This window comes from Branchiostoma belcheri, unplaced genomic scaffold, assembly GCF_001625305.1.
Source record: "Branchiostoma belcheri isolate BF01 breed outbred unplaced genomic scaffold, Haploidv18h27 scaffold227, whole genome shotgun sequence".
Taxonomy (NCBI): domain Eukaryota; kingdom Metazoa; phylum Chordata; class Leptocardii; order Amphioxiformes; family Branchiostomatidae; genus Branchiostoma; species Branchiostoma belcheri.
In genome coordinates, this window is record NW_017803791.1 from 243349 (window position 1) to 271228 (window position 27880).

The window sequence follows — 27880 nt, forward strand, 5'->3', positions numbered from 1 at the left end:
ATGCGGAAGTCGGATGTAAGGTGCAGTACCTCACACTGTAGAAGTAAGCACAGCTGTACCGGACAAAAATGTCGCTCACGTTCGGTTTGCGAGCTCGCATGGCCCCGAAAGATTGGTTACATGTCCTGGCGATTTTGTGATTTGGATGACGGATGTTTTGTGTAGGAATTCACATTCGATGCCGAAGTGGGCACACTGGTATAGACATGGCGCACACGATCGGGTCACGCTGATTTGTGATGTCTTACATGAAACATGTGCCAAATTAGTAATGACATGCAGCCGTATCATTGGTTGGTTCAGGCTAATGATGACGGACAACCTGATTTGGTTAGCATAGATATGCATGACAGGCACGGCAAAACTATTAAAAAAAAACACTGCGGACGAAAGGTAGCTTGAGCACTACATTTCTTTATTTCTGCATTTATAAACTCTGCAATGATGCTAGCAATACGTTCGAAAATATCATCGGCCGTTTTCGTTCTTCTTGGTATCGGAGTAGGGGTCTGTATCACCATTCTTTATTTTGCTGTTGTCATCGTCACGCACCACCCTGATTTAGATGAGAGACAAGTGACAGAGGCAGGTTGTCCTCGTGCCAGTAGGATGGATGAGGAACTTAGGGATCCATTTCGTACGGAAAGGTAAAATTACTGGGCACACGACGAATGCACGAACGTATATTTAGCATATATAACGGCTGGTTTTTTAATTCTTTTCATATCCGATAATATTAACAATGCTTTTTTTTTTATAATGATGAATTGCATTTAACTTGACCTAGATTTGAGACTTATGAAAAGGAACAGAAAACAAAATATTTTAGGCCAAGATATGTATGCGTATGTTAAAGCCTTGTTTTTGCATTTAGCATGATTGATAAGGTTCTGAAAAATGTGCCTCTTGGAATGTTACTAAGAACATTTGTTGTTAATATTAAAGAGCTTGTGTAATAAAACATAAAATCTCGAAATGTTAATTATCTAACAAGCCGCAAAATCCCCTTCGCCAGTCTGAATAGGGTTAAATATCTTTAAATGTATCTGAAGTGTATGTACTCTGATTAGCAAGTAAATTTCATGGATGACATCCTCCGCAGACTCCAAATCTAATGCAATAGAGAAAAAACAAGGCGGGCGAAGAAATAAAAAGATTCCTACATTCTAAAAAGTCCACATCATAAACCTTGTCAAACAAAAAATGATACCTATGTTCTGCCAAGTTTATTGCCATTTTCACTGAAACAGAACGTTTTCAATTTCAATAATTGTACAAATGATTTTAATTGGGAACATTACCCCATCTAGTATAAAGGAATAAAATGCGTCACTGCATCAAAGTAAAAGACAAATCATTTAATCAGAGTCTAGTTTTGTGTTTTCCCTCCATTTGTTTAACATGTTATGTTATAAGTTTTTATAACGTTTCGGTTTGGCAACAGACGTCTTTGCATTAATTACTGTGGCCTTATGTAAGTATCCTGACTATGTTTTATACAACAGGAGTTCTTTACTATCAGATAGTGTCAATACAAATTCAATAAAGAGAAAACGGAAAATTCTTTTGGACTGTGGAGGAAATATTGCGTCTACCGTTGAACTATTCCGAGAGACGTACCCCGGAGGCCACGAATTTCTTATCCATTCCTTTGAAATGGATCCCAGCCTTGCTCCATATTATGCACCGTACTCTGATGTGGTCCTACACAACCCTGTTGCTGTGTCAAATAAAGATGGTAAGTAACGGTAAACAACAGATGTTCTATTTTGTGTCTCTTTGTGTATCTGCCTGTTTGTGGTCTGTGTTTAAGTTTCAGCATATCATATTAAAAAAAAAACTCACGAAGGTCTGGATAGATTGTGATGATATTTGATATGTAGGTTGGTCTTAATCTTAGGAATACCTTGTCAAATTCAAATGTAAGCCGATTTCTGACCTTCGCACAGCAGCAGAAAATCTAGATTTTTTTTTTGTTTTGGCCCGGATTCGCTATGGTCTTGGTTTTTAAGGCTAGCAGATATCATTTCATGTCAAGAATAGATGGTTTGGGTACGCTCTCCCCAGCAGCTTGTTCTGAAATTGCAGGAGGATTCCTGTGCAATATTTCAAAGCAGATAAGCCAATCATACGTATTTTATTACGCATGTAGCCTGGTTAGATATCTAAACAATAAATCGCGAATTATGCAAAAAAAGGCCCTTACTTACATAATCGATAAATTGGAAATTCCTTAATTCTTCATGTTCATTAGAACAGGACACGTACACATGCATTATATAAAATATATCAGCAGGTACTCATTTTGAGGACCTTCTTTACATTAAAGTATGAAAACGGTACGATTTTGGGGTATATTATTTAAAATTTGTAATGACAAATTAGTTTAATGCTATCTTTGCAATGTAGAAAGTGTTAATGTAATTTGCATAGTTATCTTTAATAATGAATTGTTTTATAATTGTAATAAATAGTATCATAATTTCGTCAGTTTTTTCTACTTATCTGCAATAAATACAACCGCAAATTTAGTCAATTTCCTCACAGTCTTATAAACTGTACACAACTATTTCGCAATTTCCCACTGCAACATTAACCACATATAATGATAAAGACGTATTATTCGCTAGAGGTGTTGGCAGCCGTCTATCTCTCCTCCGTAGATGGAGTTCTTGGCTAAAGACCTATTATCAGTTTACCTAATCTATTCTGCATTCTCTGTAGTCTCTAAATCTGAAACATACTGACACCATACTGGCACTACATCCAATACTTCCCTATTAATGTTCACTTGTAGTTGATGTGTTCTTAATAGTCTCTTATTTGTCCCAATAAGCATGGCTTTACACTTACTTGCATTAATTGACAAGCTGTTGGCTACAAACCAGTTGGAAAGTCTATCCATGTCAGATTGCAAAGCCTGTTGAATAGGTTCAAGGTCTGGGTAGCTGACATAGACTACAGTATCATCAGCATAAAGTGCAATCCGGCATGAAAGAGCTCAACTGGGTATGTCATTCACATATAAAATAGACAGGAGTGGCCCTATGATTGAGGAAGCAGAACACAGTTTTCGCCCTATGGGGATTTCTATAGTTAAGGACCCCAAGATGACTCACTTCGACGCGGTAAGAATTATAGCAGGGTGCACTTCACAAATACGAAAATCGAATATGTTTCAGAAGAAGGTACAAACTACAAAATATCTAGAAACGAAAAAATCCTGTCGGCGTATCTGCTCGTAACGTACACTTTGAAATCGCCTCCTACGGACGTGACCTGAACTGCAGCCGACTCACCCGGAAAGTCAGTTACGCAATACGGCGCATATATACACGAACTGCAAAACCTTCACAATTCAAATCATACAGTCTCAAACTCGATACATTCCTACACCACACAGCACAATTTACATCTGGCTGACGCTCTTATCAGGCTTTCTACCCAGCCTTCAAGAATATTCACTGCACTACTTTCTATACCCGCGTCATCGACCCGGGGGTCGCCCATTAATACTGTGTTCTGCTACCTTGAGCCCTTGGGGACGCCATAGTTTACTGTACAAAAATCAGATATATGACCATTAACTGAAGTGCATTGGGACCGACCGGAAAGGTAGGACAAAAACCTCTTTGCTGGTTGGCCAGCAACTCCATAGGCTGTTAGTATTTCCAAATGGATGCTGTGGTGTATGGTATCAAAGGCCTTAGACAGGTCAATATAGACTGCAATCACCTGTGATGTTACCATTATCTATTGCCTTAGTGCCTTACCACTCCTCAGTGACTAGGTGTAGAGCATTCTGAGTTGAGTATTTCCGGCGAAAACCTGATTGACATTTAGACGGTTAGACAGAAGGTTGTTATCTGTCAAAAACTGGTAGATCGGTTTGTGCACTGCCCGTTCGAGGATCTTAGGTACACAACCTTTTGAGGGCCTTCCACATTCCGACAAGGCTGCTCTTGCTGTTAGCTGAACTGTTTATCACATCTTTGTAAAGGTCCCGTTTGGAGTCCAGTATGATGTTCTTTGCACTGTTACGTAACTTTCTATAAGTATCCCAGACCACAGGTGACTGTGTTCTCTCAGCCTGTTGTCTTGCATAGTCACGTGCATGAATAGACTGCCTCACTTATTCTGTAAGCCGAAGTGGACAGCTGTCCCCTCTGCGTGGCAAGGCCTGCTAAAAGCTCTCAAGTATTCTTGTAGTAACCACCTGTGGCATAGGTTTGACTGTTTTACTACCTCTATGAGTATACACCATGTGGTGGTCACTAAGACAACTGTAAGTTATATACTCTGCCACCTGTGTACTTCCCTGGGTTGGAGGTAAGAAGTACATCTATAAGTGTTGCAGATTTTTAAGTAACCCTTGTGGGAGATTGTACTATGGTTGTCAAACCATGTAGGTCACACAGGAATTTCAGTTCATTGGAGTTGCCGGTGTTTACAAGAAAATCACAGTTCAGATCACCCATGATTAAAATCTCCATGTTGCTGTCTAAGGCTTTTCTACACAGTCGTTAAAGTGCTCAAAAATTGTATCATGAGGGGGTGTATACATACAACATATAAGTACATGTTTACCCACAGGAGGTATTAGCTCAGCCCAAAGTGCTTCCAGTCCAGCAATGAGAAAGTCATTTCTCTCACGATGAGCAACATGTGTTTTAATGTACATAGCTACACCTCCACCATGGCGTGAGTTTCTGTCGTTCCGTAACAAAGTGTATCCTGGAAGGATTAAGAGATTGTCGGGGTAGTCACTGGTTAGATGTGTCTCAGTGAGTCCAAGAATGTAAATGTCAGTTTTTTAATAAGAACCACCAGATGCACATGTTTAGCTGGCAGGCTCCTAATATTTTGGTGTGCTACCAACAAACCCTTATTTCCAGATTTACTGGGGAATGTAGGATATGGTGGTAGAGGATCCAAAAGAGGAGATGGGGGTGTATCTGGCATTAGTGGCCAATTAGACTCAGCATTAGCGAGGTGCGACAGGCGTACAAACTCAAACTTGCAACAAGACCATTCAAGACTATCATGTTTTAAGTAATTTTTTTTTTGGGGGGGGGTATGCTTGCACATGTGGGATGAAACCATTTAGTACATACCTCACACTCATTCCTGTCCTGACTCCTCTTTGGCGTACTGCACATGGGTCTTTTGGTCTAGCTGGTCCTTGATTAACAGCTACGTCTCCTGAAAGGAGAATCAAAGTGTGAAAACACAGGTTAACAAAGCTAAAAGCTGAACTACATTGTCCTTTTGTTTTGGTAACATCTGGTATCAACAAACTTTAAGTTAACCTAGACCGGGCTTTTTTTGACATGGGGGGACCGGGGCTCTTTTGACCCCCCCCCCTAAGAACTCGCGAACGGTATGTCGTATGGCCACCAAATTTTCAGGGAATGGTGTACTAGTGAAAATTTATCATATCTACAATTTTTAAGTCCTTATGACGTAATATGACGTCATTATGACGTCATTAATGTGATTTTATTGGCCAAAACCGTCTAAATAGGTTTTCCCTGAAAACTAAATGGTATTCAATATAACTGTACCAAAAGTGTTTATGACAGAATATTATGGTGTACTAAGTCTTATGTTGCCCATAGTAACACCGGTGACGTCATAAAATGACGTCATGCATATTTAAGATATCCGCCATCTTGGATCATCAATCTTGAATTTTCAAAAATAGTTTTTTTTTTTCATGATAAAGCCTAAAATACATCGTAAACATACTAAAGACCTTCATTTAAACCTTTTATGGAAAAAGAAATGGAAGTATTGATGAAATTTTAATGAAAATTACCTTTATATACCTGTTCTAATGATATGGTCCGCCATCTTGGATTTTGGCCAATGACGTCAGCAAATTAGCATAAATTATGCATATTTAATGATAAAATTTACATAAAATTATATGGGATGTTATTAATATTAGAAACCATGAGTAACTTGACATAAAACCCATAAAATTCTATTGTTGAAACAAAAAGTACTAAATTTAGCAAAAAATGCCTGTCAGAAACCCGTTGCCATGGCAACACAAAAAATTATTATCTTATTCCAATGATAGAGAATTGTTGCCAACAATATTTTAGGAAAAGTCACCAAGTTTGGCCGTTCTACGGCTAGCCGTTCAGACGCTAGGTGACATCAAAGTTGCCGCGGGCACTTTTAGCCACCCCCCCCCGTCTAGGTAGGGTTAAAGGCACGGTCACACTGGCGGAACTTTGCTGGAGCGTTGCTTGAGCGGTGAATAAAATTTATCACCGCTCGAAACCGCTCACCACCGCTAAACAGAAGTTGGCCACCGTTAAAGCAACGCCGTGTACGCCCGGCCACCGCTGACGTTTCTGGAGGGGCCCTCCTACCGCTCCGAAAGTTTTGAGCTGCACAAAATATTGCGAGCGGTGAGGAGGAGGCAATTTTCCGCCCCGGCAAAGTTCACCCCCGCTCCACCAACGCCCAGTCAAAGTTTGGCATCGCTAGACGCAAGTTCATGGACGCTTGGGTCCGCTAGGCCAACGCAGAAATCTTGAACGCTTGACCACCGCTGCTTCGCCAGCGTTGCCCGGGCGGCGATTAAACGTTGCACAAACGTTACACAAACTTCGCTGGAGCGGTTGCAAGCGTTTTACGAGCGGACACGGGGTTGCTGGAACGGTGTCAGGCGTTGAAGCAGCGATCCATGTCGGCAATGAACTTTGGTTTGGCGTTGGTATAGAGGTGTCGGAGCGGGACCAGAATTTGGCTATAAGTACGGTGAGAAATGGACCAGGTGCTCATTTGGAATCGAGCTGCCGTTGAGTTCAGGCCTGCTCGAAGTTACAGTAAAACTGTATCACCATGGATGCTGAGAGACTTGCTATGATTGGTGCACTAGTGTGCAATTATTTTTGGGCCACACGTAAAATGTTCAAAGAAGGGTCACACGGACAATCACTTTATTTGGGTCACAGGGGAACTTTGCAATCTGCAAAGTTTTATTTTCATTATTAATTAAATAACGTAGTCAAGAATAGCTAGATTAACAAAATGATGTTTATTAAAGCTATATGTCCCCCCACACACAGAACAGAACTTGTACTACTACAAAACGATCCGTTCAACTCCGTAGTCACAAGCGGTATGCCGCTAAACCGCATGCGCAGAACGCCGCTATACCAACGCTTGCGTCACCGCTATACCAACGTTTGCTACCGCTAAACCAACGCTAAAGCAACGCCGGCTTCAGCGGTGCACCGCTAAGTCAACGCCCGTGTTTTTATTTTTCCCCCCACATTTTGGGCGCGGTGACGAGCGTTGTCGAAATTCGGCCCCCGTCCCTACCGTTAAAGGAACGCTCCAGCAAAGTTCGGCCAGTGTGACCGGGCCTTAATACATAAGTAGTATGCCTGCCTGCACAGAAATTATAGTCCAAACTGTAATGTGACGAAGTATAACACACATCATGGTTTGTCATGCGACTAAGGCCAATGACAGGGCTTGAAAATGTCAGGAAACCATATGCAAAGATAACAAGGTACATCATCAAAGGACTTTTCATGATTGCAGCAGGGTACATGTGCGGACACGTATTCTACATAAAAACAACAACATCAATTCACCCTACCAGAAATATTACTAACGCACTTCTACGATCATAAAAAATATATACTCCTTAACTAACAACAAACCTTACTTGTTGTTGTAAACAAACAGCAAGCCCATCTAAACTGGTGGAATAGATAATTATGTTCTCATCCCAAAGCTAATCTGCTTAACATGTACTATGGACGCTTTTAGGTTGGACGGTGTCATATCTAGAGACTACCTGGTTTCCCGAAAGAGGATTGAGAAAGACAAAAGATTGGATGATGGGAGGAGGGTCGCTGTTCCCGTATGAAGACGAAAAGAAGGACAACATAACAGGAGGTGCCAGAAACCTAGCTCGCCACATCCGTGTTAAAACCATCGACTTCTCACGGTGGATCCGTGAACACATCAATGAAGAAGATTATGTCATCTTTAAGTTGGACGTGGAGGGAGCTGAATACGATATCTTACAACAGATGGTACATGACGGTACATTTAAGCTTATTGACAAGTGAGTAGGTAGTGTTTTTTTTTTTAAGTCAGTCCCTTTACTTACACCAAGAACAATTATTTAAGCAACTGAATATGACTTGGGAAACGTCAGACGTTTCAGGTAGCATCCACTACTTTTCATCAGGGAGTTGTCAGAAAAGCGGGTTTAAAAGCAAGAACAATTGATTGATATGAAAATTAGTAAAGAAATATTTTTAAATATTAAAGTCCAGAAAGAAACAAAAAATACAACTCAAAAGCAATTAAGTCAAGTAGCTGCTGTTGTTTAAGATCAGGAGCTTAAGTGTTATCTGTCTTTGAACTGGGGGCGCCAATCACTATGTCCTAGAGAGTTCTACCCTTACCTCTCTCTCTCCATGTTAATAGTGGCGCTGTACATTATTTCCTTTATTACGTCTGTAACTGCTCGATCCCACCGGCGGGTTTTGCTGTCTAATATATCTGTAAATCAGAGCTTGAAATAGTGTCCCTGGTTCTGTTGTATTTGGTGGTAAATGGCTGTAGCCGTTAGCACTAGGTTTTCTTTGTACCTTTCAGCCCGGGTGGTCTGGACTAGCAGTGATCAAAACTCCAGACAACATCATTACTTTAGATAAAACCATACGAAAACAGACACCTCCTTGGTGCCCTGGCCAAGTGTGGCTACCAAAACTGGACCTTTAACAAAGCTCTCAAACCTTCAGATCTGTCTCGAAAAACAGAAAAGTGCAAACGACTCACCAACAGAAACAAGGTCAACAATACTTTTTCCGTATGTCCAAGGAATATAAGAAAAATGCAACGGATCTTCAAAAGCTTTAACGTTGTAACAAACTTCAAAACTTACTTAACCTTCAGACAAAAACTGGTACAACCTTAACCCTCAAACACCCGAACGGGGTCCATTTGGACCTCAGACGTATATTTTTATGTGCTATTTGATTTTTTTCATTCTAAAAAATTCCTCCCGTGACTTAGTCAGTAAACCTCTTCTACAAGTTCTCCTAATTTTTTTTGGACATTAGCACAAGTTTGAAAAAAATAACAACGGAAGTCTGATGTAAGACCGTCTGGGGTCCAAACGGACCCCAGCTATGTATTTGCACTTTCCTACACACGAAATTGTTCGGATGTCCTCAATATGTCTTCAAAAATATTATGCAGTTTACCAAGTAACCTCGACCTCAGGAATTATTTCATCATGTTTTCAGAGGTTTGACAATTTGAAAATCATATGAGGTCAAAGGTCAACCCCATGTTCATGCCTTCAGGGTTCATCTTTTTTTGCATATATTATGATAATGAGCTGAAATTTTTTAACACTTAATCATGCCAAAATGAACGTGTTAATTTTTTAACCAATATATGTGCAAAGGTCACTAAAAGGATGCAAAAAGGAATATAAATATAAAAGAAACCGAATGGGGTCCATTTGGACCCCGTTCCGGCATTAACGTCACAAAGTTCGGGTGTTTGAGGGTTAAGACCGTCATTTCTTTCTTTCTAATTTCTTTTAATATATTCAAAAATATATTAACAAATTTGGATAAGTTAGTAATTTTTTCAGTACCAACGGAAACACATTTTCAACATTTTAAGTGGTTTAGCTATTGCTTTCGTCAGAAGGGTATGTTTTCGGTTTGGGCCGAATGGACCAATTGTGTGTCTGTATGTAGGTCAATGTCATAATTGAATCTTTGATTTTTTTTGCATACTCATGACAATGGCCTAAATGCATACATTGGAGTATGACGTTACTTGCATATAGTACTGAGTAACATAGTACATAAAAAGATAAAAGAATAACCTAGAAGTCAAAGGAACTACTAGAAAATACATTCTATCAAATCGAGGTCGTAAAGATGTCTTCCCTCTTACTCTCATGACTCGAGAAGTTAAATATTTTATACGACGATTAGAACGAGTCCAATATGAATATGCACTTACAGTTTTAGGGGCTGTCAGAGGGTCTTCTTACTCCTCACTCCTTGTTGATTTAGGCTGGGAGAGACTCTCTGATCGTCGCCATGTTCACTCACTAATCATGATGTACAAAGTAATCCATGGCCATACCCGTCAGTATCTCAGGGACCTGATCTCTCCCGAAGTTTCTTTTTCGACCTTATATGATCTTCGTAATAAATCTAATTTACGGCTACCGCTTTGTCTTACAACTAGGTATCAAAAGTCTTTCATTCCATATGCTACGCATCACTGGAATGGTCTTGATGTAGCTGTTCGATCTCTGAATCTTTCATTGTATAAGAAGTATTTAGTGAAGTCAGTACGTACCCCTTTTTACCGGCATTTTAGCATTGGCCCCAGGTACACCTGCGCATTACTCACGCGTCTCCGCATCGGGACCTGTAGTCTTAACCACAGCTTATTCTTAAGAAATTTAGCCCCTAGTGCGGCTTGTATCTGCGGGTCTCGTTGTGAGAGTGTCATACATTTTCTTTTACACTGCCCTTTATATAATCAACAAAGAGTCACCCTACTCAGCAATCTCCAGAATTTGGTAGGCTTTGATTTTGATGTTTTCAATATGTCTGAACAATTGTTATGTGATATTTTACTCAGAGGATTACCTGATTTATACTATGATACAAACTGTAATATCTTGCTAACCACTCAAACTTATATTGTTGACACCAAACGGTTTGTACTTGATTGATTTATTATATAGCCTACTAAACATTTCTTTGTACTACTTAACGACCCATCCCACCCACTTGCTGTTCTCTGTTTTTTGTTATGTACTGTAATTGTATTCTATGTTTGGTGGTGAGGCTAAAATTAGCTATAGCTAGAGTACCTCATCACCATGTCTTGTATTGTCCATGTCGAATTTGCAAATAAAAAATATATATATATATTATATGTGAGTAGCTATTGTGGAAATGTAAGTCATGTAATAAAAATGCCACCTGCCCAACGGTACTAAAGGGGGCCTTTCAGCAATATTCGAAAAGGTTTGAAATTTGAATCGATCTTAATAATTTAAAATGGCTGCGTGGCGGTTATGGAAACGAAGCCAAGTTCTAAAATGGTTATCTTGTCATGTTTCTATTTTGCTTCAGAGGGGTGTGTTTTGTATACAGCATAACTCGAAAATCAGTTAATAGTTGTTAATGTTATGTAGTGGATGGGAAGAGGGAGCAAAAACGAAGGTCAAGTTCCATAATTGGCAGGTCCAAACAGTACTACAGAGGAGCTTTAAATTCGATGTCAAATTTTCCGCACGTGTCCGGTTCATGATTTATGAGTACAGTCGTTCGATATCCTTTTCTGCACACTAGTATATGAAACACCTTGCTTAGGCAATCTAAAAGCATTGATTACGTCACATGGGATACGACCCGATGCGGTAATAGCGTTGTGTTTTTGTGTAAAAAATTGATAACAAGGCATTAAAACACTTATCACTAGGCAGAAAAAATTATGTCATTCAACTCTTCTTTGCCTAGCATTTTATAATTTTAATAAAAAAGCTCAATGGAATTTTGTATTTAATGATATTTGTGCTTTCAACGAAAACACCTTTTCGTTGCCTACATTTTATCTGTCTTAATATATCTCTTTAACCTTCTCTTATATTAAAGGTATGCGTATAATCAAACTTAAAATATGTATTAATGTTCCCCATATGAAATAATTTTCTTGTATTTTGTTTTACACATGCAAGATTTTACGGGGAGACCCACTTCTGGCACCCTACTGGCTGGAGTGCCAGTAAGAGGCAGGAACTTATGAAAAAAGTCAGAATGACTGGATTTACTCAGACGTACTGGGCAGGAGAAGAGAGAACTTATGCCGACTTCGACGCTCTGCATCCATTTCAGGTAAATGTGGACAAAAGCGTTAGTAACATGAGACGACACACAACTTACAAATCACTTTGTCATGTCCGGGTTTTAATGCTACAGAACAATATTCATCTAAATTGATATGTAAAAGAAGAGCATTTCCAAGAAATTTTGTAACTGGAGTAACTGAAAGGAAAGCAAAGATAGTTGGCGAAGCTTTAGTTGCATCGATTTTTAGTAAACGTATATAAAGATTTCATGTATCAAAGCCATTTAAAATATAACAGAATGGGATAATCTAACTTCTTTTAATTAAAAGTGCCATTAGATGCTCCTGGAAAGGAAGGGCAGGTTCTCTCAACATGTTCTCCAGCTCCGTCCGGACAACTCTCCGTGTCTGTTGTTGTACAAGTAGGGATGAACCTCAAGTCCGCTAATAAACTAGTGGCCATACTGAAGGCGCACCGAGCCCTTGCTCCGATAACCCTGTTTGTGTACGGAGATTTTGCAGAGGCGCATCAGGATGTTTTAAGGACTTGGGCAACACGCTTTACCATCGGAATCCGCGAGGTTACATGAGCTCGTAATTTTATACTGTTATCTGTATCTATTTTTCCTCTTTATCCTTCTTTACATGTAGACGTTTAATCGATATTTACCTTTTCCATGCTGTTGGTAACGGTGTAACAATGTAAATGATGTTGCTTTGCACTATATCAAGTGATTCGAGTGAAGTCAGGACGACTTATACTATCTTCCATCGCACAGACAACATGCTCAATTATACAAAGCTAAACCAGACGAAAATAGACACCTCCGACGTGCCCTGAACAAGTATGACTACGAAAACTTGACCTTCAACAAAGCTCTCAAACCTTCGGACCAGTCTAGAAAAACACAAACGTGCAAACGACTGACAAACAGAAACAAGGTCAACATCACTATTGTCACTTTGCCATCTAAAACCCTCGTCGCGAGCAAAATTATAAAGACTAAAACCTTCCAAAACATTGTTGGAGGACTTCAAGAACACCCAGGACCGGAAATTGAGGCAAAAACTTGTTCCCAGACTCCGAAATCTCAGCCAGCAAGAATAGACAGCACCAAAGGGGGAGGGCGACCACCTGCCATCTTGTTTTTCTGGAAACGCGTTCTCAAGAACTGAAAATGGGCTTTAAATCCATGTGTCGCGAGTGGTAAAGGTAGGGCGGCACAAGAGACCGGTAGGGCGAAGTATTAACTTATATGCTGTAGGATTATTACTTTCATTTTAACAGAAAACCAACACGGCTTTAGGAAGAAGCATCCGTGTGAGACTCAACTTGTGCAAACAACCAATGATTTAGCTCTTTCCTTAGATCCCAAATCACAAACTGATCTAATCATAACTGATTTTGACAAAGCCTTTGATAAAGTACCTCATAGCCGTCTTCCCTTAAAACTACATAATTGTGGTATTAGAGGCAGGCTCCTATAGTGGATTTCTAAGTTCTTAAAAAAACGTAAACAAAGGGTAGTAGTTGGGGGGTCTCAGATTGGGCAGAAGTAGTTTCCGGAGTACCACAGGGTACTTTGCTAGGACCTTTATTGTTTCTAGTATATATTAACGACTTGGCAGACAACCTTAATTCCAACATTCGACTTTTTGCCTACGATTTTGTTATTTATAGACAAATAAACAATAAAAATGATTACATCCTTCTGCAAGATGATATAAATACATTAGACGCATGGCAGAACAACTGGAACAGATCAACTTGAAAAACCAACTTTCTTGGACAGAACACATCAACCATATTACTTCCAAAGCAAATAAATCCCTACGTTTTGTTAAACGCAATCTTTATAATTGCCCTAAACGGGTCGAGATGAATCCACAAACTAGTGTAGTTAGACCACATCTAAAATATGCTAGTGCTGCATTACAAGGAACATATTCACAAATTAGAATCCGTGCAGAAAAGAGCGGCCAGATTCGTTACTAGTACTCATGACACATATACTAGCACCACCACATTGGTCACAGATTTAGGGTGGGATACATTAAAGAACAGACGCACAGCAAGTAGACTCACATTACTACAAAAAGCACGACACTTAAAAACAGCCCTTCCGGTCAAAACCTTGTTGACGCCTATCCAGCGCCAATCGCGACACTTCAACTCCAACTCATACAAGCCACTAACATTCCATAAAGACTGATATAAATATTCATACTTTCTACAAACTGTCAGAGACTAGAACAATTTGCCTCAAGAAATAACAGATACTGCGGAACCCACGAAGATCAACGCTGCAGTACTATAGCATCTGAGGACGCAGCAATAACGCATCGCACAGCCCCCCTACACGCTTTACCCCAATTTAGGGGTGTTGTGCAGAACCCAATCAAGATCAAGATCAAGAAAGGAAAAACTCCTACCGATCTTTTATAACTTCAAATTGCCAAAAACTTCAAACCTCACTCAACCCTCAGACAAAAACTGGTACACCCTTTAGACCGGTCTCATGAAGGTACCAAGCTCTTGTGCTGGGGAATAAGTGACGTGAGTTTGGGCCCCTTAGCGGCTTGCCCTGTATCTGCAGGGCTATCTGTTGAAAATATTTAAAATAGAATAACTCAAGAACCGATTGACAGATCGTCGTGATTTTCGGTATGTAGGTAGCTTACGTAATGCTTGAAACAATTTTAAGACAATTCTGCAAATAAGGATGAAATTTGCATAATTTATGGGGAATTTTTTTTAATCAGCTGCATTGCATGATAGGACTATTGAAGCTTGGTAATTGAGAACGAGAGAAACACAGGCAGGTTGATTATGTAAATGTAGACTTAATTTGCATAATCAATTGGAACATGTTATAATTATGTAATTGTAACTGTATAGAATTTCATACTTTTGGTATTCGAAAGCTCAGTGAAGGTGAACATTATAAAACATGTATTCAAATTGGGACCTCATTTGCATACTTTATGAGAAAATACCAAAAACGGCATTGATTGTTAAAGGCACTCTATGTAGTTTTTTTGACAATACAAAAAGTATATTTTTCATTCTTTTCTTTACATAGTACATTGACTTAACCCTTTAGTATTCCAAAATCATACTCCTCAACAAAAAATACAACATCCTTGCTCCTTAGAAGCTTAGAAAACTGTGAATGATCTTCTATACAACCTCTGGCCAAACCGCACATATGGTACATTGTATTGTCCACTGCTAGTGGTTTGACCTACATCCCAGTGGGGTGTCAGTTGATAGCTTACCAGTTTCTGAAATACCTAACCGTTTACCAGATTTTTTTTATCTCTTTTGAAGGGATAATGACCACAGTTTATTCATGCCCAACAAAATACTCCAAGTTGATAATTATATTCCACCAGACCTCATGTGAAAGATTTGAGTGTTTTTCTAAGGAGGCTATATCTTGTCACATGTGCCCCTGTCAATCAAGCCTGGCATGCCGGGTCAATTAGCCACCCTAAGGGGCAACCCCTGTATGTTGTTGTTGTTGTTGTTGTTCTGAGCAAACCGGTGGCACCGGGTACCCAACAAGGACTGTTTGAACGGACAAAATATACGTAAAAAATGTGAAATAATGACACAAATGTGTTGAAAAGTGATAGTAACTGTTAATAACACTGAAATTTAGTATAATTAGAATATTCCAAATTTTTGCGCAAAAAACTACATAGAGTGCCTTTAATATAAGACTGCCTTTTTGTTTGGAATATTATAATTGATATAATGAACATGAGGATCCTTTTTGCACAATCAGGGGTAATAATGTATAATTGTCAGTCAAGATAAACATCATTTGGCAAAGGTATGAGATCGGGAAACCACAGGGAGGGGGGACCAGATACATTTGTATAACTCCCATGCCGCCACAGGTAACTGGAGCATGGTATTTCCCATATATGCAAATATGCTTTATAAGCATATGCAAAATTTATGCATAAACACTATATGCAATCGCTTACATAAGTGCATACATTACTACAACTTTTAACAAAGAAACCAACACAACCTGTAAATCCTGGTATATCTTATGTGTCATTAGCCATTTATCCTACATATACCCCTTTGCACTCCCATGCTTTCGACCTCAACTCGAAGCACTCCCATGCACCCTTCGCACTCCCACTCTCATTCATCCTTCCTGAACTTGATGCACTCCCACACACTCCCATGCACCCCCACACACCCAGTGAACTCTCATTCATCCTTCCTGAACCTGATGTACTCTTACGCACCCTGTGCATTCCAACTAACCAGATACACTCTCAAGCACCCCTCTTAACTCTCACGAACCCTGGGCAACCCCACGCACCCCCGCGCATTCCCATTCATCCTTCCTAAATCTGACGTACTTCCTCGCACCCTGCGCACCCCCACACACTCTCTGCACCCTCACGCGCCCTGTGCACCCCTGTGCACCCTCACGTACCCTGTGCACTCCTACGCACCCATATGCACTTTCACGCACCCTACGTACTCCTACGCACCCTGTGAATTCCAATGCACCCCGCGCACTCTCATCCTCTTTTCCTGATCCTGTTGAACTTTCAAGCTCCCTGTACACTCCCATGCACCATTTGCAACCACACGCACCCCTGCGCACTCTAATCCATTTTTCCTGAACCTGATGTACTCTCACGCACACCTCACGCACACCTCACGCTCCCACACTTAAGTGCAACAAGGTATATGTAGGATGAATGGCTTATGATACAAAGGGTATATAAGTTGAACTAAAGTATGCTCGTATGTAAATGTTTGCATATATGCATAAATTTTACATTTATTATATAGTATATTTGCATACATGGGAAAAAACATGCTCGCGTTACATGGGGGGGGGCTTTGGCCGGTAAGTCGGAAAAGGTACATCGTATGGCCACCAAACCTTAGATGATGGAGAACTAGTACGTAATATTTGATTTATTTGATTTATTGAGATGCCCTTTAGCCCCATGAGGGGCTAATCTTCCAGGGCTCATTAACAGTACAACACATAAAATACAAGCACTGAATACATACAATCATTGCAATTACACATTAAAATAATTGAGGTTGAGGCCAGAGGTCATTTAACTAATTATGACTAAAATCAACAATAAAACTTGTGAGTTACTAAATTGCTTCGAATATATACAATATTGTCAGGGTAAGCCTTTAAGTTCCATAAAGCTGACGTGTCATTTTCCTGAACTGCCTCTCATCAGCTGCTAATACAGTAGTCTTAACTTCACTCGGTAATGCGTTCCACAACTTTACAGATCTGTAAACAAACATCCTCTTTCCACTATTGTTGTTAGGTTTGAGCAATGAGTAGTCGTGCACTGATTGCCTAGTGGAATACCTGTGAGACGCATGAACCGGTACCAGAGATTTATAGATCTCCTGTGGCTCACTTGTGGTTACAATCTTGAAAAATAACTTAAGAGTACTGACATCAAATCTATTTCTCACCGATAACCAACCAAGATCAGAGTGCATTTTGACAACTGGTGTATCGAACGAACATTTCAGAGCCAGCCTGCAGACTTTGTTCTGTATAACTTGTATCTTCTTAGTACATGACTCTGAAACACTAGCTAGTATAGGTGAACAGTAGTTCAAGATTGATAGCACTAAAGCTTCGATTACAACCTTACACACAGCATCTGGCATGTAACACACATATCTTCTAACATAGGCTAGATTTCTTGATAGTTTTGCCACGAGGTGTTTAACATGGAGATTCCAAGAAAGCGATGGATCCATATGCAAACCCAGGAGAACTGCTTCGGTTACCTGTTCTACCTTCTTCGAACCAATTGCAAGATTCAAAGATGTGTCAGGTAGAAGAGCTAGCCGGCGGGCTGTTCCAAAAAGCATACATTTTGTTTTCAGTACGTTCATGACAAGACGATTGGCATTGACCCAGTCTGTCACTTTTACAAGATCAGGTTGTAAAGCTGCAACAATAGCACTGACTGATTTGGCAGCCCTGTAAAGTGATGTATCATCGGCAAACATTTCGGTCGAGCATTGTGATACAGCTAACGGTAGATCATTCGTATACAGTGTAAATAACAATGGACCTAAACAACTGCCCTGTGGTACTCCACAGTCAAGCCCCAATGGCTGGGAAAAATGACCATTAACATAAACAACCTGTGTTCTGCCCTGTAGGTAGCTTTCAAACCAAGCCAAAACATCTAGTTGAAACCCGTAAGATTTAAGTTTAGCCAAGAGAATAGCGTGATCAACAAGATCAAATGCTGCGCTAAAATCTAAGTATACAACTCCAACAAGCTCCCCTTTATCCATAGCTGACAACCAGTCGTCTGTCATCTTAACCATGGCAGTAGTGGTTGAGTGGTTAGGACGATATGCGTGTTGTGCAGTTGACACAATGCTGTTAGCAGTTACATAATGTAGAATCTGGTCATGTACCACTCTCTCTAACACTTTGCTCAACACCGGTAATAGGCTAATTGGCCGACTATTTTTCCCTGTCAGCTGCATTCTGGGATTTTTGGTAGGGGGCGTACTTTTGCTGATTTCCATTGGCTAGGGAAGCAGCCCGTTGTTAGAGACTGACTGACAATATGGCGTACAGGTGCTGCTATATACCCAGAAGCCAGTCTGATTAATCTGTTCTCCATCTGGTCTACACCACATGTTGCTGTCATAGGTAAGTCACTCAACAGCTTCAGAATATTCTCCCTACTGATTGTGTGGAATTCCAGTTGACATTCTTTGTCAGACATAATGTTCTGATCTATAAGATCAGTTACAGTTGAGTTTGGAGAATCTGTATCTGCTCTGTAGGTTTTAATCTTGTCTATGTAATAGTCATTAAAGTAGTTTGCAATGTCAAGTGGTTTAGTAATAAACTTGCCATCAGCTTCCACACAAGATGGGGAGTGAGTATTGCCACGGCCAAGGAATGTGTTGATTGATTTCCACAACTGTTTGGGATTGTTAGAATTCTCCATTATCTTAGTCTTAAAGTAAAGATCTTTCTTTCGTCTGTTCATTTTTACCACATGGTTCCGTAGTTTCTTATACACAGCTCTATCAGATGGTAACATAGAAGCATCTGCCATAGCTTTTGCTTCATCTCTCATTAACATGGTTTCTTTCAGCTCTGCATCCAACCATGGAACTTGGTTGGACCGCACAGTGAAACGCCTTACAGGTGCATGGACATTGGCAAACATGTTAAATAGGGTAGTAAAAATGTACACAGAATCATCCACATCATCAAACAGTTCTACTACATTCCAAGGAGCAGACATAACATCATCAATAAAGTCATTTGTGTTGAAAGTCTTGTAGCTTCGTTTGTATTCTGCTCGCGGTTGTTGTTTCGGCACTTTGGTGTTCCTTGTCACGGTGATGATGTTGTGGTCGGTACAACCCCAGGATGTCGCCTTCGCTTTGCTGTACACGGTCGGAGATTTCACGAATACAAGATCGATGCAGGTTGATGTTGCTTGACCGTGTTTATTCAGGCTCTTGCGGGTCGGGACAGTGACGATCTGGGTTAGGTCACACCCTGTAGCACAGTTAAGCAAGTCTTCTTTCATGGGTGAATTTACATTCCAATCAATATTAAAATCACCAAGGATGCAGATTTCCGAGCTTTCACTGGTTGCCTTCTCTATGCACATGAGTAGTGAATCAAGGTAGGCTCGATTAGAGCTTGGTGGTCTATAAAGAACTGCTACCAACATTGGTTTGGAAAATGGCAAGTGTACTTGTATCCAAAGCACCTCAATCCCATTCATTGTCAAGTCTGATCGTACCTTGTATGGGATGTGATTTCTGATGTAGAACGTATGACGTTAATAAAGTTATTCATGTGATTTTATTTCCTTAAACCGTATATATAGGATATTCTTGAAAATGCGTATTGGTATACAATACTAGACTAACAAATAGTGTTTATGATAGAACATTAAGGTCTACTTAAACGTAAGTTACTAGTACTTGACAAATGTATATCATCCTTGTCTTTACTTCTCTAACTTTTACTCCCTTTTGGACTTTCCAAAACATTTTCTTCGCCTATTTGCATGTCAATCAATAGTTCGTACTTATGATATTATTTCTGACAACTCTCTAGTGACAGTTTCACTTACAAAAGAAAGCGGATGCGTTCGACCGTTTTAAAAATCATATCCTGTTGTTTGAGTAGTTTTTTTTTACCGTATCTTATTTCGTACCCTGGCCCCGTTGTCGTTTAACCCTCAAACACCCAAACGGGGTCCATTTGGACCCCAGAGGTATGTTTTATGTGCTATTTGAATTTTTTTTTTCATTCGAAAAAAAATTCCTCCAGTGACTTTGTCTAAACATCTTCTACAAGTTCTCTTAATTTTTTTAAAGATCGGCACAAATTTGTAAAAATAACAACGGAAGTCTTATGTAAGACCATATGGGGTCCAAATGGACCGCAGCCATGTATTTGCACTTTCCTACACACAAAATCGTTCGGATGTCCTCAATATGTCTTCAATGAAGCATTGTTGCTTTAATATTATGCAGTTTGCCAAGTAACCTCAACCTCAGGAATTAGGTCATCAGGTTTTCAGAGGTTTGACAATATGAGGTCAAAGGTCAACCCCGTGTTCATGCCTGCATGCCTTATCCTATTTTTTGCATAAATTATGATAATGAGCTGGAATTTTTAAACACTTAATCCTGCCAAAATATACCTCTTACTATGTTTAACCAATATACATGCGTATGTGCAAAGATCACTGAAAGAATACAAAAAGGAATATAAATTTAAAAAGAAACCAAATGGGGTCCATTTGGACCCCGCTCGGGCATTAACGTCACAAAAAAGTTCGGGTGTTTAAGGGTTGAGCTAAGCATCGTCATCGTTAAAGATAAACATCATTAAGATCGGTGAACGGTCGTCAAACTCATGTTTGCTTTTATTTCTAGTCTTGGTAGGCTTGGAATTCTTAAAATGTATTGAAAGTATGGACAATGCAAGGAACTAAAACAAGACCCCATGCTTGCTTTAAAGTCATGTTTTCTTTGTTTTCATTTCCAATATAGAATCAGCTATACCCTTACGGAGTATTTGAGATGCAAAACATCAATATAACTCGCCAGAGTGTGGTCAGTTCTGAGATGCGTCTGAACGAAGTAGGAATACCCGTCCTCTACTATCTACCAGTCACTGTACAGGACAGGATCAAGACTGTAGCTGAGAACCGGAAACTCAGGATAATAGTCCCCACTGTTACATTTCCACCAAAAGGTACGTCATCAATTATATTAAATGAATATATTAAATGTTTTTTATCACCTACTTCTCATAACGTCAGTTGTACATATTTTTTCTTTATCATAGATAGTTATGTTTCTTGACATTTTCTTGATATTGCTTGTGAGTTAATTGCATTTGTCGAAACATGACAACTTCAAATGAGATTCTTCTGCACGTAGGTATGATACCAACATATTTATTGTGAATGAATCATTCGATTAAGTAATTAATTACGGTATGGCTTAACTATGTAAAATGACAAAATCATTTTAATGCCATATCTAAATCATATAAGATAGATTTGAGTAAAGCAAATCAGGATCTTATTTTCATAGCTGTACAATATTTAAGGGTTAATGACCCACCCCGAGGTGAATATAGTGTGATAAAGCCTTGTCAGTTGCTATAACCACAGAATGAAGCCACCAAGTGAGCGCAGCGAACGAGGTGGCTTTATGAGGTGGTTATAGCAACTGGCAAGGCTTTCGTTATCACACCATATTCACCGAGAAAGGGCGGGACATTAACACTATTATCATATAGCTTACACGATAGCCTATCCAAACTGATGCAGTAAGTGACACAATGCACATGCTGAATAGAACATAGAACATAGTTCCATCTGGAGTCACCTGAGGTTACTGGGTAGAGTTCACGTTAACTGGGTCACAGGCAGGGAACAGGTGTTCTTATGGGAGTCACCAGGGGTTATATGGAACACAACTTAAGTTATTTTTGGATTTTTTAGAACTAGAGCCGTGTTCTATTGGGTCACCTTAGGTCATATGCGGGTGATTATTGGGTTTGTTTAATGTATGGATTGGGATGAATAAATACCCGATTTTGACTCTATTTGTGACATTACGGCGTCATAAGGAATGTGGAATGGAGCCTTCTGATTGGTCAACGTCACCCGGCTATATGATAAATTAGTGTAAATAATAGTGTAATTTATCATTGTCGCCGTTATTTGTCGACAGTGTCATGCTCTCCACTTTCTTCTTTTAAAAACTTCTGTTTCCTTTCCAGGTGCAATTATCTATAAACATATTTGGTCGGAATTAAATTAAATCTAAAATAATGCATTTGATGATAGATGAGATCTTGACGTGGGAAAACTATTATCAACACCATGACGTGGCGCGGGTTCCGAAGGCACTCCGTCTGATTGACAACCAGCTGAAGGAAAGTGGTGGAATCCTGTCTTTAGACTCCGACAACCCCGACAGCGTGATGATCTCTGTGTTCCTGATGGATTATCTGGTGGAGAAGTCTCAGTTTGAGATTGTCAGCCTCGGAAAGTGTTTCTAACAGTATAAAAAGGGGAATAGAAAGGAAAAAGGAAGGTGTTTGTAATTGTACTTGTGGCATTCAAATTAAAGGGCAATTTCCAGACCACGAAAACCACTCTTCACCCGTTCCCCTAAGTTCGATTGTTGTTTTCGTCAGAAAGGTTTGTTTTCAGTTTACTTTTATTAGAGCAGCTCTGGCTTATCTACGTATTTAGGTCAAGGTCATAACTTAAGCATTTGTGGATTGATTTTTTTTATTTTAAGTATGTGGGTAATTCCTTTAAAAATGTAGTTTAATTTCAAAATCGGACCACCTGGCTTTTTCTAATCGTATTGCGGTGCAGTTTTGGGGCACTTGTATGTTTGATTGCATGTTTTCAGGATAACTCGAAATCATTAATAATATTTGTTAGGCAAGCAACGGTTATAGAAACAAAGTTCAAGTTCAAATGTGGGTATCTTATCATGTCCCCAAGTTGCTGCGGAGAGTTGTATATTTTAGGGGGTTTGTTTGTGTACAATACAATTCTAAAAACACGAATGGTTCATGATACTTATTGGTTAGTTAGGGACAGAAAGGCACAGGTCAAGTTTGATAATAGGCCTCCTGACGGCTATTTTATGTATTGGGGTAACGTTTCAAAGTTTGAGGTAAAAGTTTTCGGAAGTGCTAGGTTGATAATAATTTTAAAAGAGGTCGAAAGGTGTAGAGACTGGGACTATGTGGTGTAGCTTCTAGCAGCTTCTTTGCAACTGTTCTTAGAGGTTTTTTTGTTTCAGATTGCAGATTTTGTTTCAGATTTTGTTTGGTTGCAAATAACTGGAGTATGGGTTGGATGGTTTTTCATTGTTTAAGGTAGCGAGGTGTTCAGGTGTAGATGGGATACATATGCAAATTGAGATCTAATTTACATAAGAAATTAGGTAAACACCTCTGATGGACTTGATATTACATGTCCCAAAAATCCGAGACACATCTGGCACTGGAATGTAGAATATAGTTCAACCTGCAACACGATCCGGTGCCTTGAAAACAGACGCTGGTTTAATGTATGTAGCTTTAAAAATATGCAGGCTAAAGGTATGGCTTCACTCTTTTTTAGCTTTGTTTTAGTGTCGACATGACCAGGAATGTTGCTTACGCCGCGCCATCGATCACATCGGGGCCTTACGAAGTATTCAGAGACCCTATGAAGATACTAGTAGATGCAGAATCCATCACGGTTGGTGTAGACGTAGCAACATGACAGTTTTAGCTGTAGTTCGATGGTTTTCTGATAATTAAGTTTGCATTGCAATTTTTTTTCTATTTGTCCTAAACATTCTGAAAGCATGTGGCAAAGATGGTCTACAGGACAACGCAAATAATCAATCTTAATTAAATAAACGGACAGTCTAGCAAGATTATAGACAAACTCGCCCTTGGTTGCGATTATGCAGATATTCAGACAACGGAAATTGCTTATTCATATACAAGTATATTTGCATATTCATATCATTCCCTCCTTAACAACATAAAACAAAATATCTACACCTAACAAAAGTATGTATACTCTATTTTGCTTTTATTGACGTGTTATCAGAAAGAAGATAAACATAACATAAGAAATATGCTAGATAATAATAGACAAGCCGTTGTGGCCTGCCCCGTGATCTCCCCCGACAACATAAATTGTATGATACCATATATTATACATTAAAATAGAAATTGTTAAATAGTACAAATAATATTAACAACTATATTAACCCTCAACAGAACACCTTCCCGGACTGATTAATCTGTACACGTGGGGTCCGCGCGGACCCCAGAACAGTTTTTGCTGATTTTTAGAAATTATCAACAAGCTACCAGCTCAATTGTTTTGCAAACTGATGTGGTAACATCTGTGTCCACATTACATACAAAAATCATACATTTTGAACTTTTTCTATCTTTTGGTGAAGACAAGAAGAAATACCCGATTTTTAAACCCATTTCAGACTGAAGGGGCTTTTGAGGCCCAACTTTGATCTCAGATAGCGGCTAAACGGCTTGCGCTAGAAGTATCAAATTTGGAGACCATTCCTAAAATGTCTCTGGATAAAAGTTCATATTAGTTTAATACTAGTAAGTTGATGTTTTTGTGTTGCCATGGCAACGGGTTTCTAGCAGGCAGTTTTTTTTTAATTTTGATTATAACATAAAATTTTTCTGAGTTTTATATTAAATTACACTTCTTTTCCAACATGAATAACATCTTACATAATTAAATATGTTAAATCATTTAATATGCATAGAATATGCTAATTTGATGACGTCATTGGTCAAAATCCAATATGGCGGACTATATTATTAGCTCTGACGTCATATGACGTCATAATTACACCAAAGTTATCAAAATTTAATTCTATTACAACACCATTCTCTGAAAACTTGGTAGACATACGATGAGTGCATAAAAACATATAAAAACGGAAATAAGGTAATGTATAAGAACGCCAGTGTATCCATTATGATCGAAAGCCGGCTGGGGTCCGCGCGGACCCCAAAAGAAAATCAGATATAATTTTTTTTATAAATGGTAGAAACGGATTTTTCTGCACTGTATTGAGAGACAACTTTGTTGGTGACAATTACCTAAAATTTCAGAAAAAATCTTTAGAAACAAAAAAGATATTACAGAATATATAGTGCTGGGGTCCGCGCGGACCCCAGGTGTACTGTTTAGGGTTAAAGGAGACCTTGATATTCTTATTATAAACACTTTTTTGTTAAACTTGTGTGGTATACCATTACGTTTTTATGACAATAACTTAGCAAGATGTTTTAACCCTCAACAGTACACCTTTCCGGAACTGATTAACTGTAAGGGTCAAACAATGGTGGCACCGGTTAAAAAAATCAATTTTTGCACTTGATAGTACTTGGTACATAACCCGTCAAAATATTTTTTGGCTCGGAACCCCTCGTTGTCATGGCAACGGCTAAATACATTTCCAGGCCCTTTGTCCAGATTTTGGCTACAAAACATTGAAACATTTTGGGCTAACTTTAGGGCACTTTAACTGATCAGTTCTTTAACGACAAGAGCAAAATGCGCTGATCAGAGCAATGCCTAAAAAAACAATAAAGTCAATGTCTCAGTTGAGGTCTCGGGTGCCCTTAATTATACTTCCTTTTTAATATTAATAACAGCTCACATAATTAAAGAAAAGGTATAAAATTCAATATTCATGATATATGCTAATGTGATGACGTCATTGGTTAAATCCAAGATGGCGAACATTGAATTAGCTCTGATGTAACCACGTTTATGTTACTTATTTTTCACATAGAACGGCCATATTAGCATCATTAGTCCACGGCCATTTATATTACATTTTGAGGCTGTGTCTTACAAATAAAGTCATTCCAATTACGGGGCCTTGAAAGATTCCCGTATTGTTATTTTTTGTCACTACCTCCCCGAGTCGGGAGTGGGTAATTTGCGCGCCTGCTGCCTTCCTTGGATGTGGTAGTCGTTTCAATATGACAAATAGTATCCTATATATCATGCTCGGCCATGGACCTCCGGTATGAAGTTATGCGGAAATAGTCGTCTTCCACCTTTACCCTTCTCTGGCTGTTGATCCCTTTCTCCTTCTAACAGTCTTCTCAATCCTGATACACTTTCCACACTCTTTCCTCACCCCTTCCTCATTCTTCCTCTCTCATCTTTCCAATCCTGATACCCTTTCCACACTCTTTGTTCACCTCTTCCTCATTCTTCCTTTGCCATCTTTCCTCTCTCACCAAGTCCCTTATGAGATCCCTCTCATAACCTTCACTCTGCGGTACGATCGCGCCCATCCCCCTTTCTTTGACTCAGATTTCTTACCCCAATCTCATACTGCCTTGAAACTCCGGCATCCAGCCTTGTCTCCTAACATCACATTGAATCAGCTTACCCCACTCTGATCTTACTCTGGCTTCCTACTATCACTCTAGCATTAAATCCATTCAAGGGAAAATCTTGAATGACTCCAAGTCGCGGGTATTTGCTCCTACTCCTATTTTGTCTTTAACCCAAACCTGCCGGTACTCTTCTTCTAAGCCGTTCGGTGTGATATAGCCAGCTGCCGCCGCGCCGCGCGCCTGCCAAGCCGGCGTGTTACGCAGAAGGGCGGTTATACCGGCTATACCGATACAGACGACTTTCCAGCTGTCCCCAGCGCCAACAGGTAGACTCTCTCTAAACTACACACCCGATGTCCTCGAACCAAGCCTTCCAGCAGTTTTCTTACCACCGCTTACAACCACACCCGATCATACCGCCTCAAAGGTTTCGCCCGTGCCCTCCTAACGTCTTGCCGATGCATGACTCATCCCCACTCTCATTATTGCTGGCACACTGTCTCCCGCAACCACAACGCCTTACAGTACTTTCAGCCCTCTACGCGGCTCGCATGCGGCCTCTCGCATGCGGCCTTGCCGCCTACTGGTTTCCTCGGCCTTCTAAATTACTGGCACGCGGCCTCCCGCCGCATTATAGACCTTACGACCTTCTCGTTACTGGCCCGCGGCCACACTGCCACCTTACAGTTCCTCCAGCCCACTTTCCTCTCTCTCTTTAGTTTTCTTTTTCTTTTTTTTTAACTGGCACGCTGACTCTCGCCAGCAGCCTCACAGCCTTCTCTGATACCGGCACGCGGCCTCCAGCCGCCTTATAGCCTTCTGTGTTACTGGCACGCGGGCCCTCGCCGGCCGCCTTACAGCCTTCTGTGTTGCTGGCGCGTGGCTTCTCACCCGCCGCCTTAAAGCCTTCTGTGTCACCGGCACGCGGCATCTCAGCCCCCGCGTGCCGACAACACAGCGCAACACAGCGTAACACAGCATGCTTACATCCTTATAGTTGCGGCGAGCTTCTAGTCTGTGGTCACTGGAATCGGAGCACCACTCCTCCGCCTGCTGTTTTCTCGGCGAGCTGCTTTGGTAGCCCACTGTGCCCTTGCTGCTGATGGAGAAACAAAGCGAAACCTTCAGCTGGCACAAAGATGTTGCAAAATAAGAATACATAGTGCATACCACCATATCAACACAAACTTCCAGGTGAAGTGCGGGAACCCATGCACAACACACTATAACCCCTTCTACGTGACAAGACCACAACACCAGCCACGCATTCAGTCACTCTTTTCTCCCCCCTGCCTGGAACCTCAAAAGTGGGATTTACCACGCTAGCATGAGCGATCGCAGGCCACTCAAACCTCACACAGCTAACACATACCAGTGTCCTTGCGCACCGCACCAAAAATTACCATGACACAACATCACATTAGCATTACACACACGCATAATGTGCTGTGAGAGGCAAGAGCGAACACGTGGCACCTGGCTTAGTGGTCCGCCGGATTGAAAATTCCATTAACCCCGTGCAGCAAACCACTGTAAAAAAGAAAGAA

At 40.1% G+C, this 27880-nt stretch overlaps 1 protein-coding gene across 1 annotated transcript; it reads left to right on the top strand.

Moving 5' to 3' along the window:
• LOC109470488 lies at positions 1 to 24222 on the top strand. The gene is made up of 6 exons (XM_019769448.1): positions 1 to 15; positions 1480 to 1738; positions 7798 to 8098; positions 11765 to 11921; positions 20954 to 21158; positions 22264 to 24222. Exons 1-6 carry the CDS (start codon positions 1 to 3, stop codon positions 22476 to 22478), a joined length of 1152 nt encoding a protein of 383 aa, XP_019625007.1. The 3' UTR covers positions 22479 to 24222.
• The last annotated feature ends 3658 nt before the right edge of the window (positions 24223 to 27880 follow it).